Raw genomic sequence first — 18,886 nt, forward strand, 5'->3', positions numbered from 1 at the left:
CAGTTAAGTCATACTAAATGTTTGGGTCCCAAATCATACACCTTGTGTAAATTTTACTGCGCACTCACTTACCCTCTCCAGCTTGGCTTTCAATTTCCGTTCCTCCATTCTTCTCTTAAGAATAAACATCTAAGCCTAACCCCTAAATCTACCCTAACCCTAATTGGCATCCTAACCCTGAACCCAACCCTATTTACCCTGAACCCAAGTCTAAACACTAAACCCAACCCTAACCCTAAAGTCTAACCCCTAACGCTAACCCCTAACACCCGACCCTAACCCCTAAACCCCAACCCCTAACCCCGATTCAAGCTGCGCTGTAAATACATTGGTTGTGTGCCTACACTGAACCATCCCCGACACTGACCAACTCTCATTGAATACACTGAACCAATCTCAACATGAACAGCTTCGATAACAAAACGAAATTCTGACAAACAATGCCAGTCCCATCTCACAAACCCTCAACTTCCCTAAACCAGCCCCGACACTGAGCAACTCGTGATCTTCACTGATCAAATCCACAGAAATTCATTCTCAACAATTCTACTAATCTAACCCTGGCCCCACTCGCTAAACTACACTGAACCTGCCCTGACACAAGACAACTCTCAAACATCCTCTGAACTAAACCAAAACAAACCCAACTCTCAACTACACTAAGGAAACACTGACAAAAACCAAATCAACAACTAGACTGAATTCACCCCAACAAACCCAACTCTGAACCAATCTCAGCATAAACTGACTTGACAATCGCACTTAACCAGTCTGGACAGAACCTGACTCGTGGCAGTTACACTGACCCAGATCCGGCAGCGACTGACTCTCGGCAGCTACACATTACCGGTTACTAGCAAACCAGCCGTGCAAACTACTCCGACCCAGCCCTGGCAGCGACTGACCCGAGGCAACTGCACTGAGCCAGGCCTGAAAGACTGTAACTCAACAACTGCACTCGACCGACCTCGACAGACAGTCACTGACTCTACACCTGCCCTGAACCAACTCACACACAAACTGATGCTCCACAACCAGCCCTGACACAAACCGTCTCTCAGCCATTAAACCCAATCTCGACAGACATTGGCTGAAGCATAACTTGCCATTGAAGGCAGTGTCCGGCCAGCATCCCACTGCTTGTCCAGCTAGGATCACCCTACTTATTAGGGCTTTGGCTTGCAGGGATAGCTACATAATTAATAGATACATAATGTACTTTTCAATCGATTGTCCTCACCAGGGCAGACAACATTTCTTTTGATGACCATTGTAATTTCGGTTGTGACAGTTTACACCAAGTTGGTCCAAGGCGACACGGGAGCTGCCAGCAGCCCGAAGGGTGATTTTATGCGGCCGGAAACCATTTCCAACATTCCAACTTGCACTCCCTCCCTCCTTGGTGAACGTCCTCCCGGGGCAGCGGCAGGAGCCGGCGGTTGAGAGGCGGTACTCCTCTCTCACCCCCTCTTCACTGTAGTCTGTCAGGAAGGCAAGTGCGTCTATTACCAATCATGTCCTTACCAACCAACCACCGGCACCTGCCGCTGCCGATAGTGACCTGCGCTTGAGAGAGAGAATGGGAGTGGGGGGGGAGTAGTGGAGAAAGAGGGGGTGGGGTGGGAAAAGAGAGAGGGTGGGAGAAAGGCGGTGGGGGAGAGAGGGGGTGGGAAATAGAGAGAGGGAGAGCTTTAGCGCCCTACGCCTTGCCCTGCACCTTTCCTTACATCTTGCCCTACACCTTGCCCTACACCTTGCCCTGGACCACATGCATATTGATGCCACTCCAACACACAAAATTTTTTTGTGATTCGCCCCCGTCCGCTGAGCACCTCCGGAATTTCAGACCTCGAATGGGTTGTCATGCAATGTGTTACCGAATAACATGCCAGAATATTCGGCTGGCCAGGCCCGACAATAACCTTATTAACACATGTTACTTATCCTGACTTACTGTACCCATCTGTTGTTATTGCCGCAATCCTGTCCAAATGCCACGAGTCTAAAAGTAGCTTCACGATTTTTTTTGCAGGAGGGACAAGATTAAAAAGGCAGAATTAGCAAAGTTTGACATTTACTTGTCACTGAAGACACAACTGCAGAGTGTTGTGTCTAATTTCATTTGGAGACACTGATGGAAAAGTATAGACACTGTTTCCCTTTGGATTTGATAAACAGATCAGCTGGGAATGCAGTCAGACTGCCAAGTCAGCTTTCCTGTCCTATCCTATAGGGAAAGCCCTTGGTCCTTTCAGCTCGCTGTTTGTGGTGAACGATTTCAGCAATTACCAGATTCTTTACGAGTGAAATCTAATCCTCCCACAGCGCCACGGACCAATGGTTTCAGCCCCTGATAGGGCCAGAAATTCCTACCATTTTAAGTGGTCGGGAAGTTATATTGCTACTGTTTTGAAATCGGTAGTGTTCCTATTTATTTCTCTTCCCCTCTGTCAGGGAGATTCAAGGTACAGATGGCTTCTGCTTCTGAAGATACAAGCAGCTTACAGAATCTTCTCTCAGCACTTCAGGTAAGTTTGTCACTGCATTTTTCCTTTATTTCCTGTTATTAAATATATATCTTTCCCCTCCCCAATTCCCCGTGCTGCCGCCTCAACCTTCAGTGCGCATCGATAGTGGTAGGTGCTTTCAGATGTCCTCTTGAATGCGAGTTGTATTCCATGTAAGATGCAACAAAAAACTTTAAGAATGTGAAATTAAATAATGTTGCATTTTTCTTTGGAAATATTCCATGGAATGAAATACAGTAAATGGTATCTTTGTAAATCTGATATATTTCAGTTCTATTTGAGGCACACTGTGGAGTCCTGTAGCTCAGTGGTTAGAGCACTCGCCTTGCAAGCGAGACACCTGGGTTCAACTCGTGGCAGGACGAAACCTTGGGCAAGTTTCCTTATTCCACACGCCTCATAATAATCCATTCAGCATCTCTGCCCAGAAACTCTGGAACTCTATCCCGCAATCCCTCTGCCTCACCTCCTCTCTTGTCTACTTCAAGTCCTCCTAAAGACCTTCCTCTTCGATCGTGCCTTCGGCCACCCCGCCACCCCCACCCTCTGCCCTCCTGACACCAATTCCCAGCTCAGGTCCAAAAAACCCTGATTGTCCAGCGTCCTGAGACGTCTTTCTGACGTGAAGTGGGCTATACAAGTGTAATTTGTTGTTGTAATTTCTTATATATATATATATGTGTGTGTGTGTACATATGTGTGTGTGTATGTGTGTGTATGCGTGTGTGTGTATATATATATGTGTGTGGAGTCCTGTAGCTCAGCGGTTAGAGCACTCGCTTTGCAAGTGAGAGACCTGAGTTCAATTCCAGATAGGGCGAAACCTTGGGCAAGTTTCCTTACTCCACACAGAGCCTAATAATAATCCCTCCAAAACTAAAAACAATAATAAATTGGTCATTTTCAATCTACGACTGTTTGTGGGACATTGCTGTGCGCAATTGGCTGCCGCGTTCGCCCACAAATATGCAGTCAATTCATTTTACAGTATATTCTGTGAAGCGCTTTGGGACATCTAGAAGACGTGAAAAGCGCTATATCAAATGCAAGGATTATTATTATATGTGTATATATGTATATGTGTGTGTGTGCATACATATGTGTGTGTGTGTATGTAGGAACAAATGGGAGGTGAAAGTTGTTGAATCAAAATTGCTGGAGCTCCATGGTATCTCAGGTTGAATGTGCTTCATGAGGAAAGGGCCACACTCAATCAAATCCCCTGAATATTCTCTTTTCAAGAGAGAAAAGTTTCTCAATCTTTCCAAGATCTGTGGTAGAGCTAAGGTAGCTCAACCCCCCTCCCCACCCTCTTCTCCACTCTCACCTACACTATTTTCAAGCAGACGACACATGGACCTTGTGTTTTTATTTTGGTATTTGTATTTGTTTTATTAGAGTTCGCATGATGCACACAATATCCTGATCAACCTGAGCATTCTGAATGAATTACTGTCAGTTGGTAAGTAGACGTCACAGAATTCTAGATTTGGGAGCCAAGACAAGTTACAAGGGGACAGGTTAGTCAGGAAAGATTGAAGACATAGGAAAGTTTATTTATATATATATATGTGGATGTGTGTGTGTGTATGCATCTGTGTGGATATATATGTGCGTGAGTATATACATATATATGTGCTTGTGTGTATATATGTGTGTGTTTGTATGTATATATACATGTGTGTGTGTATGGGTGTGTAGGGACAAATGGGAGGTGAAACTTGTTGAGTCAAAATTGCTAGAGTTCCATGGTATCTCAGGTTGAATGTGCTCCATGAGTTTGCCAATGTAGTCTTTGATTCCTTCCTGACTCATTGTGTCATGACACCCATAAGGGGCAGTTGTCTTGTTAATTCTAGTTTCTTGTCCTCTCTGACCTGCTTGCACCCCTTTCCTTTACCCTTCGTTCAGCTGCCTCAAGCCTCCGGCACTTCCCCCATTCCTTCTGCTCCACCATCAGTGACTGCGCTTTCAGCACTATGCCCTGAAACTCTGGAACTCTTGGCCTCAATACCACCACCTACTTCCTCCTTGTCTGTCTTCACATTGCACTCTGAAGACCTTCCTCTTCGACCGTACCTGTGATCAACTCCCCTCTCCCCCTGGTTCAGCACCAGCCTCTGTCACTGTTAAGGGGTCCAAGATCCTATCTCATATGAAGGGCACAATATAAAGGCAAGTTGTTGAAGTCAGTGACCAAGACACTATTCAGGGAGTAATTAATCCATTAGGTGACAGCGACCACAGTTGAATAACATTCAGTTTGATTCACTAAGCAAAGTTTGCCAAAGCCCTTCACATGAGGAACTGGATTAAGCAGCTGGTGCTAAGTAAACCTGATATGAGGCATTGAACTTAGACCTCAAGAATATCAAGGTGGCTGGTACGTCACAAGCTATCCTGTAATGGTCCTCCCACCATGCTGAAGACAGATGTGTATCAGAAAACTGATGAGAAAACATTGAGGCTTGGGCGCCAGGTGCTGCAAAGTGTTACCTGGAGTTCAAGTTTGTGAACATGTTTGTATACATAGCATCTGGAATCCATCTTGATTGGCCTGCAGAGAGGTGAGCAGCTGCTGCTTAAACTCCACACCTCCAACTGGTGGAACCATCACTCAATGGGAAGGGACATGTGCCCGAGCTGCTTGCAGGAAGATGGTGGCAATGCCCTCATGCATTTCATGGTGAGCTGTGTTGTCCACAGGGAAGCTTGCAGTCAGTTCCTGCTATCTGTCGCCCACCTATTCAGGGCTCAATCTCACGCTTGTCGATGTCAAACGACCAAATGGTGACTCTCCTCCTTGGGGACAGGTAAACGGGGTCTCCTTGGAGATAAACTGGCTGCAAGGTGATATGTTTGATATGTTTACCTACACTGATATGGGAAAAGGGCAGGAAAATAGGACTGAAAGGAGCCTGAAGACACACAATGGGCTGAATGGTCTTTTATGCTGTCAATTTCCATGGTTTTGATGATGTGATAAAGTACCGTATCAAATGTAAGGTCTATTACACTTTGTTTTAGGTACAGCCACACGGATCTATTACATGATTTCCAAAGGAGGCAGTGAGGCCTTACTCCATGTACTCGTAAATAGCAGCAAAACATCAGCTCCAAATGATCATGTCATCTTACCTTTAATGCATTTACTTGTCAAAGTTGGCCAAAGGGGTAAGTCAAATGGAATTTCTTTTACTAAATGTTTTCCTTTCCCACTCATTTACCTTCATTCAGGAAGGCAAGTAGCACAGCCCAGGATTGACTTCCTAACCTCTGCTGCCACTGAAAAGCACAGAAATGTTATTTTTGTCATTCAATTTAAGCATTTGTAAAACTAAATGCTTGATATATCTAAACGTTTGGTGTTTTATTGCAGACAAAAAGTTTGGACAGAAAGCCCAAAAAATTGGAGCTCTAAATGTGATCTTAAGCTTGCTGAGACAGAGTCCCACCAGCACCAAGCATGTCACTCTCTGTTTATGGATTCTTAAGATCTTTGCTTCTCATGGTAAGTGTCTCATTCACGGGATCAGGAATTGGGAAAATCTTAATGAGTTAGATTCAGATTGTGCAGCTATGCAGGGAACGATGTTACATATGTTGTGTAAACACTCAAAATGAAAATGGACCAAATTGATGTCTTGTCAGCTGAGGATGGTTCATTCTCTTTACGTCTCTCCTGTTCTGCGAAACTAATTGACGATAATTCTGCTAAGGTTTTCCATAAAGATATTTATAATTCACTGAGCTACAGACTGAGAGGTCTGTCGACTTACAAACATGATCTGACGGAAGTGATTGTTTACTAAACATTTCCATTGCCTTCTTTTGAAGTCAGATCCTAATTTATCAAATTCAAGAAGGAATTAGAGCTTTTGCTGGAAAAATTGATTGAGTATAAGAGATAAAAAAAAAGTTTAGTTTTTACATTGGGAATGATCAGATGGTCTTTTCTGGTCTGTACATTCCCATGTAAATCCTAGATCTTCTTGTTATTGTGGTCACTATATATTATTTCCATCTCTATTGCTTTCTATTGTTAACTTGTCAGTGTGGTTTTATGTTTTCTTCACAGTCACAACTGGTGCTGTGCTGGGTAAGAACGGAACAATAAAAATATTGTATGAACTATTGATGCCATACACAGTGAAGCACACAAAGATTATAAAGTAAGTAAAGGAAGATTTCACTTATGAGGCCCGCAGACATTTCTCAAATCCGAGATCGGGCCCTCAGCAGCCAAAAATTTGGACCTGAATTAGATTGAAGTCATTTTGGAATTAATCAGGTTTACCTCGTGGTTTGTTGGAATCCTGTAGCTCAGTGGTTAGAGCACTCGCCTTCCAAGCGAGACAACTGGGTTCAATTCCAGTAAGGGCAAAACCTTGGGCAAGTTTCCTTATTCCACACGCCTAATAATAATCCCTTCAAAGAACAAAACAATAACAAATTGGTCATTTTCAATCCACGACTGTTTGTGGGACGCTGCTGTACTCAATTGGCAGCGCGTTTCACCCACAAATATACAGTCAATTCACTTTACAGCATATTCTGTGTCAAGAAGACGTGAAAAGCACTATATTAAATGCAAGGATTATTATTATTATTGTTATTTGTGCAAAATATGACAAATGGTTTCACTGCAGTGATGTGGTTAAGACTTTGGTTAATATCCATATAATCATAGAAAGATACAGCACAGATAAAGGCCCATTGCGACCTGTTCCTAACCCCGTGTTGGTGCTTTTCTCCTCCTGAGCCACTAAATCTAATCCCACGCTCCTGTTTTCTCCTTGCACCTATCATGTTCTTCTTTTGGCATCTAATTTGTTTTTAAAAGAATTTATGGCATCTGCTTCAACAAGGGTTTGCTAACTTGCTATTTAAAGAGTGTGCTTGGTTAACTAGAAACACAAACTAGGATGTTTAGTAGGAAGTTAGATTCCCGGGAATTAAGGCCGTTCAGGGATATAATGTCGGTAAATCCAGCACCAATTTGTGCTCAGCATTGCCCCACAGGATGTCCACTTGAACAGGCAGGTGGGATCTCAGATTAATCTCATCGCTAACAAAGCAACAGCAACTTGCATTTATTTAGCACGCATCATGTGGCGTAGCATTTTGGAGCGCTTGATAGTGGCGGAGTTTGATGCCTAGCCAGGGAGAACTGCACTGTATAACTTAAACCTTCATATTTAGAGTTAAAAATCATACTAATTCATATAATTCTTGCAAAGTTAATTATGTAAATGATCTGGGCCTGCTATGCTGATTTTTTTTGTTAATTTCAATTGAAATGTTTTGATGCCTGTTTTGTAGAGCCCAAATGACATATAATGTTATAGAATGGAAACAGGTTAATGAACTCACTGGTGTTTGTCTTCCACATCAGTTTCCACCATTCTTGATCCCTCTCGTCTATATCCCTCTATTCAATATACTCCTGTCCTGCATTGCGCTGGGCACATCCATCTGCTAACAAAACACACAGTTATTACACTTTACAGAATATTCTGAGAAGCGCTTTGAGATGTCTCAAAGACGTATCAAATGCAAGGATTATTATTATTAAGAGATTCATAAATTGCACAAATGATATGTGTAAGTTTATAAAAGGAGAAAATATGAGTTTAGGAAAAAAAAGTGAAGAACTCTGACAGGATTCAGAAAAAGACAAATATCCACCAACAGAAATGCCTTTAATTTCACCTTTAGCCCACAGTATTTAGTAAAGACTGAGATCATGTATCAGGTATGATAAATATAGAATCTTTGAGGCACCATGCCATCCAATTCTTATTACTATCAATGGTCAACCATCATTGGAGTAGAATAATAGAATAATTTGACCCTAAAACTATTATTGATATTAACCACAATATTGATGAAAATCCAATTAAACAAAGCTTGCTGTTTTATGCTGTGCCAAACTGCAGCTGGAAAGTTGAATTTCGATGTTTGGGAATCTTTGTGGACAGAAGCCAGAGAATCGTCAGCTCTGAAATGGAGCTGGTCTGTCACTTCAGTTGCCAAACAATTTTTCAGCCTCTTATTTCATTTGATTCCACTGATATTTCCAGTCACATTACTGTCACACCCCTCCCCCCCACACACACACAACTCACACGCACGCACACACATGCACACACACACACCCCAATGCTACACACAGTTACCTCTTCAAATCCCAGACGTCCCTGTTATTGGCAAACTCTTAGATATTTACTTCTGTTGATTGACAGCTTAGTCTGACACATGTCAAATACATTGCATCCAAAGCCCCCAAAATTGGATATGAAGTGAAAAATCTTAATATTAAATTAAACCCTGAGAGTTAATGAGCTTTTAATATTTTTCTAAAAAATAGTTGTTCAAGCCTCTGTACAACAACAACAAAATTACATTCATAGAGCGCCTTTCACATCGGGAGGACGTCCCAAGTCAGTGGTCAGGACCCGAGCATGGGGGAGGGGTGGGTTAGGGGTAGGGGTGAGGGAAGGCAGAGAGGTGGGAGGGCGACTGAAGGCATGATCAAAGAGGAGGGTCTTGAGACCAGCCTTGAAAGGAGGCAAGGGAATTTCCATAATCGAGCCTTGATGTGACAAATGCATGGGTAAGGATTTCGGCAGCCTGAGGGGTGAGGCAGCGGTGGAGTCTGGCAAAGGTGGTGGTAGGCAATACTGGTCATGGGGCGGATGTGGGGGAGAAAGGACAGTTCAAGGTCAAACCTGACACCCAGGTTCCTTACTGGGTTAGTGAGGTTGAGTGTGCAGCTGTGGAGGCTGATGCTGCCAGCGCCTGAGGTGCAGAGACGCTGGCGCAAGACAATCAGGAAGCCTTGGTCTTGCTGAGTTGGAGAAAGTTGTCACTCGTCCAGGACTTGATGTCGGACAGGCAGCCGGTCAGAACGCCACTAGTCCTGGAGTTGAGGGTGGAGGCAGAGAGATAAGAGTTGGGTATCATCCACATACATATGGAAATTTACCCCATGTCTGCGGATGATGTCAGTAAGGGGGAGCAGTGTGCGTGTGCATACTGCTCTTGATGTGAAAAGTGCTATATTAATGTAAATTTTCATCGCATCCTTGTACATAAAAAAGGAAATCATATACGTAACTCCGGTAATGCAAATCTAAATTATTTACAAAAATTTTGAGATGTTTGCAGTCTCCTACAGAGGTTGAGTTGATGGTCTGCAGTAACTGTGCTGCTTGTATCAGTCATTTCTCAGTCAACATTGCTGGGCTCAGTGTTGTTTTCATCAAACAAATCTTGATGACAGTTTATGTACATGATCATATTTGCTGCTGTTTGGTTTTCAGTGTCATGTAATACATCCCATTCTCATGTTACGTAATTGAGAAGAACATGAAAGGTGGCAAGTACTGGATTCTCCATGTCACTGACATCCTTCAGATGCTTAACATTGAACTGCTTGATGAGTTTATAATCCATTTGTGCTGTTGTAGTTGGTTGGTTAACAGCATTTCAGAGCAAATGAATCTGCAATCCTGCAATTGGCTCCTCGCATCATCCCTTATATGAAATTTGCAGATACCAGATTAGCACAATTAGTGACGTGTTGGTGTCAAATCAGGCATTGGCTGGTTTATACTTGTCTTGTGGTCGAATGTAGCATTTGCGCTGAGCCGGGCTGACACACACACACACAGAGCCGGGCTGACACACACACACACAGAGCCGGGCTGACACACACACACACAGAGCCGGGCTGACACACACACACACACACTGAGCCGGGCTGACACACACACACACAGAGCCGGGCTGACACACACACACACACACAGAGCCGGGCTGACACACACACACACACACAGAGCCGGGCTGACACACACACACACACACAGAGCCGGGCTGACACACACACACACACACACACAGAGCCGGGCTGACACACACACACACACACTGAGCCGGGCTGACACACACACACACACAGAGCCGGGCTGACACACACACACACACACACAGAGCCGGGCTGACACACACACACACACAGAGCCGGGCTGACACACACACACACACACTGAGCCGGGCTGACACACACACACACAGAGCCGGGCTGACACACACACACACTGAGCCGGGCTGACACCACCACATACATTGAGCCGGGCTGACACACACACACACCACCAGAGCCGGGCTGACACACACACACACACACAGAGCCGGGCTGACACACACACACACACACACTGAGCCGGGCTGACACACACACACACTGAGCCGGGCTGACACACACACACACACTGAGCCGGGCTGACACACACACATACATTGAGCCGGGCTGACACACACACACACTGAGCCGGGCTGACACACACACACACACACACAGAGCCGGGCTGACACACGTTGTGTAACATATATTTTGGAAGAACAATATCATCATTTATTGTCACAAACCATGTGAATCAGCTTATGGTGGGGCTAAGTATCTGATTATATGTGCTCATCATATGCTGATTAAAACCGCTCCAACCTCCTCCTACTGTCCCCGAGTGACCAGCTCTTGCCAAGGCTATAATACATTTTTTGACATAAATTGTAGAGGATAAAAAGAATAACAGAAAGTATTTGTGTTGTGGAGTGTTTCCAATTGCTTCAATCGGACACTAAATCCTTAGGTAGGTAAAGACCAGATTCCTTCAGGCTGCCGGTATTGCACAGCTCTGCTGAGATTAGAGGAAAGATTTTTACTTCAATAATATGAAATGTTTTGCCACAGTGGCGATTGAGGCTGAGACCATAACATTTAAAAGGAAATTGGATACACATTTAAAAAGACAAGGGAGATTATTCTGGTGTCCTGGTCAATAACCGCCAAATAAAACTGATCATTCACCAGGGCTGTTTGTAGGATTCTGCTGTGCACAAATACACAGTCACTACACTTTACAGTAAATCCTGCAAAGTGCTTTGGGACTTTCAACCAACATAAAATCTACATAGGCACCTGTATATAACCTATAAGAAGTGTAAAATGTAAATGTACGTTTTATGGGAACAAATTACAAAGAGGTTTGAGTTCCTGACCATAACAGGGATAGAATGAATCTAATTTTTAAATAATATTAAGTGATATTTTTCAATTAAATTTTAATCGCATTGGGACATCATCCTGGTGTCAAAGGTGCTATATAACTGCAAATTATGCTGATGTGTATTTAAATGAATCTGTTCACTTTGAATTAAATCTTTCATTGCTTCACAGAGCAGCAACAGCAGCCTTGTCATCGCTATTAAAATCAAGTAAGTTTAGAACTCACTTTCACAATCCTTTTATAAAGCAATAAAATGCTCTTAAATCTGTAGACATTGCTACCACTGTGACTTTTTGTCAAAACATTCAGGTAGATTTATGATGTCTAATGAAATAAACAACCTTAGAGTGGGGAAGCCTCACTCAAGGTTTCCAAACGGCATGTATATCATCACTGCCTTTGCTCCAGGTGTGTGTAATCTCATTCAGATTGTGAAGTATTTTATCAGCACGTTGATATCTTTAAATCTTATTCAAATTACATTGTGAATAAATAGGGAATAGAAGGGTGTGGAAGAGAAGGAATGGGTGAAGACTGTTGTGGAGTATAAACATCAGCTCAGATGGTTGGGACAAGTGGCCAGTTTCCATGTTGTACATTCTGTGTAATTCTGTGTAGTTAGATTCATTCATCACAAAATATTTTGTGTCTTTATGAAGTATCATCAAAAGTTCAAGGTGCAGTAATATAGCAATACCACAAAAAGCTGCTATTACCACTTATTCTGTCAGATAACTGGCCAGAACCGTACCCAATACTTCTGCTAAACATTGCTTGAAAATTAGAGAGTGACTAAATATTTAAATGCTTCAGAATAACAAGCCCTCAGAGAGATGCAATTCTCATGTTTTTTTCAGAATCTAACAGTAAAAGTGCCGTCAACAGTGGATACATTTCAGGTCTGTTAAAGCTGTATAAAGACTGGCATCAAGGAGATGTATTCAATAAATATCTTCCTATTCGCAAAGGTCTCCTCAACTGTATTAAAAATATTACAAACACCAAGGCAGGCAGGAAGGCCTTTCTGGATGAAGATGGAATGAGAATCCTACTCACCACATCACAGGTACGTTACTCAGCACCACAGGCTATTAAACATTGCCTGGAACTGCTGTATTGTCAAAGGTGCCATCATTTGGACAAGAGGTTAAACTGAGGTCCCACCTATTAACACAGATTGTACAGCACAGAAACTCTGCTGGTGTTTACACTCCACAAGTGTCTTCACCCATTTCATTACTCCTTCCCACACCCTTCTATTCCCCTCTCCCTCATGTGAACGTCTAGCTTTCTCTTGAAAACATCTGAATTCAACCACCGTTTTCAGTCAGTGAGTTCCACAATCTCACGTCCTTCTACACAAAATAGTCCCTCCTAAATTTTCTTTTACGTCTCCTCATCATTATCTTATACCTATGTTCTATGGTTACAGACTCCCCAACCAGTGGAAAAAGCCTATTGATACTAACCTTATCAAACTCTTTTATAATTTTAAACACCCCTATTAGGACCCTTCTTAAATCTCTCTTCTTTAGTGAAAAAAGCATAATTTATCTAGTTTTACTGATAGCAATAAACTGCCAGCTCTCGTATCATCCTCATAAACTTTACATCACTGTTGTATACTTCTTATAGTGTGGAGATCAGAATTGGGCACAATACTCCAAATGTGGTCTTATACTCTATCCCTCTGAACATAAAGCCCAAAACTCCATGGCATTGTACAGCCTCATCTCCCTGTGTAACTACTTTAAGAGATTTGAATCTAGAAGAGATCCCAGACTCCGCTTAGACTATAGATAATTTCTTTATTTTTCTTGCTGAAGTGAATTTTCCTATATTAAAGTTAATTTACCATCTGTGTGCCCATTCTGCTACCCTATTTATGTCTTCCTGCATTCTTATGCATTCCTCGTTTGGTGTTATCTGCAATTTGTGACACTTTATTGCCGGCATCTTAATCCAAATCATTTATGTATATAACATCACAGTCCTTCCATGGATCCCTGCAGACACGACTTCCTAACTATCGCCAGCCTGAGAAGTTGCGCTTAACTCCTACTCTTTGCTTTCAGTTTCCTAACCATTATTTAATTAATTCTGCCACCTCTCCCACGATTCTACATGCCCTGATTTTAGTCATGAGCCCCTTAAATGACACTTGATCAAAGGCTTTCTGAAAATCCATCTCTCTTCAGGAGAACATTAAACATCCCATGACAAAATTCAAAAAGACTTTTCCTGGTGTCGTGGCCAACAAATTCCCATATAATAATGTGAATTCATGACTGGTTTATGAAACCTATTGTGTCTTTTTACATTATTTGTATTTGGTTTGTTCCAATTAAACAGTTTTGCAGTAGCTGAGGAGAGTTTGGCCATTTTCCAGAATGAAATAATAATAATAATAATCCTTGCATTTGATATAGCACTTTTCACATCTTCTAGACATCTCAAAATGCTTCACAGAATATGCTGTAAAGTGAATTGACCGTACATTTGTGGGCGAAACGCAACAGCCAATTGCGCACAGCAGCATCCCAAAAACAGGCGTGGATTGAAAATGAACAATTTATTATTGTTTTGGAGGGATTATTATTAGGCGTATGGAGTAAGGAAATTTGCCCAAGGTTTCGCCCTGCCTGGAACTGAACCCAGATGTCTCGCTTGCAAAGCGAGTGCTCTAACCACTGAGCTACAGGACTCCACAAATAACAAAAGATCACATTTTGACTTTGTTTCCACAACCAATCAACAATTGCCTGGCTCAGTTGGTAGCATTTTCATCACTGAGTCAGAAGGTTGTGAGTTCAAGACCCACGTCGGGAATCACCTTGTCTAAGTTGACACTCCGGTGCAGTGTTGGGGATATGTTGCATTGTTGGAGTTGCCATCCTGCAGATGAGACATTAAAGCAAGACCCCATCTGCCTGTTCATTGTGCTTTCAACCACTATGCCCCAAATCGCTGGAACTTTTTACCTCAATCCCTCTGTCTTGCCCGCTCTCTGCCCGTCTTCAAACACCTGAAGACTTTCCTCTTTGACCGTGCCTTCAGTCAACGGCAATTTTTGATTTTGATTTCTGATTCTAGGTTTGCCTCTCCAGCACAAGTGTTGATTCTGTCATAAATTTGGCTACGAAAATTATGCGGAGGTGTCATCCAAAACATCATCTTCCTGGTCTTCCAGTCAAAAGCTCCTTATTCATATTGCCAAACAATTCCAGCTCAACTATAACTCGGTATCGCAGTGAGCCACTTCAAGGTGAGATAACAACAACAGCTTACATTTATAGAACGTCTTTCGTGCGGGATAGCATCTCGGAGATGCTTAGACTCTGTAGGAATTTCTATTAATGTGATGGAAGGGTCGACCAAAGCACTACTGTTCACTTCATTTTAGAAATATTTTAGGCCTAATGTAGTGAGTCAGAAATTCCATAGAAACTATCTTATAAAAGAGACCTTTTTATATGGTAAAAAGAAATGCAGAAGAGACAAAAAAAATCCATTATAGTCCATCTTTAAGAGTTCAGCAGCAAATCAAACCTTTAAATCCAATAGCATTTGGAGAGTGGAGGTAGGAAGCTCAACATAATGAAGATGGGAAATTAATAGAGGAAGCGATAAGTGTCAGATGAAATGTAATGTGATTCACTTAGGTGGAAGAATAAAAACACCAAATGATATAATCACTGTCTATACTCTAAATTGTTGCAATGTGATCAGATTTATTGGCCTGTATGTTTGTGTAGATGGTGCTATAGCTGATGAGAGTGATGAGGAACTGGATGGCACTGAAGACATTGACAATGAAGAGCCTGGGTCCAATGAAGAAGTAAGTAAATGAAGAATGGGTAATATTTCATGAGTCATGGGTTGAACCACATATACCCAGCATGAATTAGTCTTAAGAACAGTATGTGTAGACCAAAAAGAATCCAGAAGGTTTGAGTGCAACTATGTTCTGAAATTATGTTTAGAAATATGATCTGATTGAGGCAATGAAGGGAATTGATGAAGGAACTCTTCCCTCAGCAGAGAGAAAACAAGGGCACAAAATCTTCAAGTTAGAGCAAGAACGTTTAGAAAATATTTCTTTACCTTGAAGGTAAAGCACTCCGGGATATTACCCTGCGCGAAGGGCGCTATATTAACACAAATTGTTGTTGTTGGAGCTGAATGGAATGCAGTGGCCAGAAAGCTATAGGCAGTCAGTGGCTGTTGATAAAGGAGATAGATACAGTGGAAGCCGCTTCATACAGATGCCGGTTAACCCAGGACGCCAGGTAAACTGGACAAAACACCCCAATTCATTTGTAATAACTATTTTAAATATGATGGTTAAGTCAGACAAAAATCCAGTTAATCGGTCAAGCTGCATCTACTCAGTGATGCTTTCTGTGTCTCAAGCAGCCCCAGGGTGCAGAAGGGAGGAGACACATTGCGATTGATTGACAGCTGGGGCGCTTGTGAATGGAGTCCTCCAGGCTGTCAGTTGCCAAGTACCCTTCCCGTTGCTTTCCTTCCCGTCCAATGGGAACAGCAACAAGAGGGGGAAGGACCCGCTCCTCTGCTGGATGGGAAGTGAACTTGGATTAATCTCGATGTGTCTAACTTAAGCGGCTTTATGAATTTCATTAAACACTCTTTTACTTGTTCCTTTAAGGACAATGACCTGGAAACTGACCTAAATAGGTTGCAGCCAATGCCAGGACTTGACAGACCATTGGAGGAGCTGAAACAATATGAAAAACTTTGCCCAGAACTTTTTGAGTACTTTCAGGTGGTTCAACGTTTTGTTCTTATTAATTGTCAGGTCACATTTGTGAATTGTCAGGTTATTGCTTTAAAAGAGAATGTAAAGAATGCGGAATCACAAATGTGTTTTTAAGGGTTAATGAATAGCGGGAATGTGAAAGATTTTGTTTTTATCAATATTAGAAAACATAATGTCGTAATGGAACATGTTCCACTTTATTTTTAAATTAATGAATGATCTGGGAAACTCTGAGGTTAAATGTCAAAGTGTTTGAAATTAAATAGTCCTGGTGGAGAATGTGCCTGCAGTTCTGTTGGATTCTGTTACATTGCTGCCCTGCTTAAACCATCCTCAACCCGGAAAATATTTAGTATTTTTCTGATAATTCTAACAGACCATTAAACACAAAAGAATAAAAGTAATAATATACTTTGTTTTTGCAGAATTTAGAAAGTAGCTCCCAGGATGATCTACGGAATAATTCCATGTTTTCTTCAACATCGGAGCAACACAGACGACAGAGACAGAAACACTCAACAACAACAAAATCAACAAATAACATTTGTGAAACGCCTTTCACGTCGGGAGGACACTCACCCGATAGGAGTTCAGGAAAAGGACACAAGTCTTCTAAATACCAAATCACTGAGAGAAAATTCCAGACCTCACCTTATGGAATAGAAGAAGCATCTGAAGAATTTTCAAAGCTCGATTCCAAACCTGATGAAGATTTTGATATTCTTCCAACAGAAACTATTGCCATTTGCTCTTTGGATCCTTCAACGCACAAAGTTGCGGAGCCTCATTCGTATGTGGGGAGGAGCCGCGAGGATTTATCCCAAATGACCATCAACTTTGAGGGTTTACAGGACATAAAGACCCAGAGGGGACAATGTGCTTGTTCCTCGGCTCAGAGAGAGGTTTTCAACAGAAAGATTGACATTGGGAATAAGCTTTTAGAAATGCGGAAAGAGGAGATACCATTTCATGATCCGCACATTTATACCATTATGGCAGAAAAAACAAAGTCAGCCACCGATTACAAAACCCTGGGCTTTCCCGATTTCTGGGGACATTTTCCACCTTCGTGTCAGGAGCCAATGTTGAGCCGAAAACACCGAATTCAAAGGTAAAGGTTCAGTTTCTTTAAGTTTTGAAATGTTGCGGATATTAAACTTGTTCAAGTCTCGTCGATTAAGATCTCAAACGATGTCATTCAACCTCAGGTGAAGGCTGACATAATGAACATCTTCATTGCATTGAGTGTGACTAAATGATATGTGTGTTTGGAGCAAGTGTGCAAAGCATTAAAGCAAATTAAAGGCCAGTGATTTGAGTCATTCTGACCAGTGGGCGGGTCCCTGATAATTGATATTTATTATACTTATTTAAAATGATCAGGTTTAATGTTTGTCAACATTTTTGCCAAACAACAGCCCTTTATATGTTTGTAAAAATATTTCTGATTTTATGTTTTATGAACATACTTTTTTAAATAAATTAATTATTCATAAATAATTCTTACATTTGATACAGTACCTTCCTGTCAGAATGGCCATCTCAATGGGTGCAGTGACTGTCTCCGGGATGTTACCCCGAGTGAAGGGCACTATATTTGTTATTGTTGTTCTTTACGTTGCAGACAAACACCTGGTGCTCCAACTTCTAAACGTTGATTGGTTTATAATTGTATTTTAAACTACACAATATGTAATTAGACACAATAAAAATGATTAAAATGACCCATGTTGGGTCTTGTCTTCGAATTGGTGCAGTTAGCAGCAAAAACCAGCCTTGTGGTTCATGCATAACTGCTTGTTTGAACCTGAAGACAATTAAGTTTGACTTCCCGAGTAACACTGCCCCGTGGGTTGTCAACATCCCAGCTGGACACAATGAGACACATCAGTGTTAGATTAACATCACCAACACTGGCAACAAATACTGGACACATAATCTCATCTGTTCAGGTTTTTCAATACTGAACATTGACAACAACAACAACAAGATTCCATTTATAGAGTGCCTTTCACGTCGGGAGGACGTCCCAAGGCGCTGTACAGTTGGGTCAGGACCCAAGCATTGGGGGGAAATGGTCAGGGTGAGAGGAGGGAAGGGAGGGAGCGAGGAGGGGGTAGAGAGTCGAGAGGAGAGCTGAAGGCACGGTCAAAGAGAAAGGTCTTGAGACCGGCCTTGAAGGAGAAAAGGGAGGAGGCAAGGCGAAGGCACTGGGGGATAGAGTTCCAGAGCCTGGGGGCTGAGAGGCTGAAGGCCCGACCACCGATGGTAGGGCAGTTGGGGCGGGGGATGTGGAGCAGACCGGAGCCAGAGGAACGGAGGGTACAGGCAGGTAGGTAGGGGGATAGTAGGTCGGAGAGGTAGGAGGGAGCGAGGCCATGAATGGCCTTGTAGGTAAGGATGAGGATCTTGAATTCGATCCTCTGGGGGATGGGGAGCCAGTGGAGGCGAGCGAGGGTGGGAGTGATGTGGTCCCGAAGCCTGGTGCGGGACAGTTCACGAGC

The 18,886-nt window shown here is 42.5% G+C and overlaps 1 protein-coding gene across 3 annotated transcripts in view; it reads left to right on the forward strand.

The window, feature by feature from the left end:
* Positions 1 to 2,382: 2,382 nt before the first annotated feature.
* Positions 2,383 to 18,886, forward strand: part of LOC103189904 (cytosolic carboxypeptidase 4) — a 29,720-nt gene continuing 13,216 nt past the window's right edge. For all 3 annotated transcript variants that reach the window (XM_042342996.1, XM_042342997.1, XM_007910461.2), the window contains exons 1-11: positions 2,383 to 2,528; positions 3,927 to 3,990; positions 5,556 to 5,702; positions 5,908 to 6,039; positions 6,607 to 6,700; positions 11,773 to 11,810; positions 12,460 to 12,668; positions 14,696 to 14,867; positions 15,358 to 15,440; positions 16,272 to 16,388; positions 16,808 to 17,493. In XM_042342996.1, coding sequence (XP_042198930.1) covers positions 2,472 to 2,528; positions 3,927 to 3,990; positions 5,556 to 5,702; positions 5,908 to 6,039; positions 6,607 to 6,700; positions 11,773 to 11,810; positions 12,460 to 12,668; positions 14,696 to 14,867; positions 15,358 to 15,440; positions 16,272 to 16,388; positions 16,808 to 17,493 — 1,799 coding nt within the window. In that variant the 5' untranslated portion in view covers positions 2,383 to 2,471. The remainder of the gene's footprint in view (positions 2,529 to 3,926; positions 3,991 to 5,555; positions 5,703 to 5,907; positions 6,040 to 6,606; positions 6,701 to 11,772; positions 11,811 to 12,459; positions 12,669 to 14,695; positions 14,868 to 15,357; positions 15,441 to 16,271; positions 16,389 to 16,807; positions 17,494 to 18,886) is intronic.

This window comes from Callorhinchus milii, unplaced genomic scaffold (assembly GCF_018977255.1).
Source record: "Callorhinchus milii isolate IMCB2004 unplaced genomic scaffold, IMCB_Cmil_1.0 Scaffold22, whole genome shotgun sequence".
NCBI lineage: Eukaryota > Metazoa > Chordata > Chondrichthyes > Chimaeriformes > Callorhinchidae > Callorhinchus > Callorhinchus milii.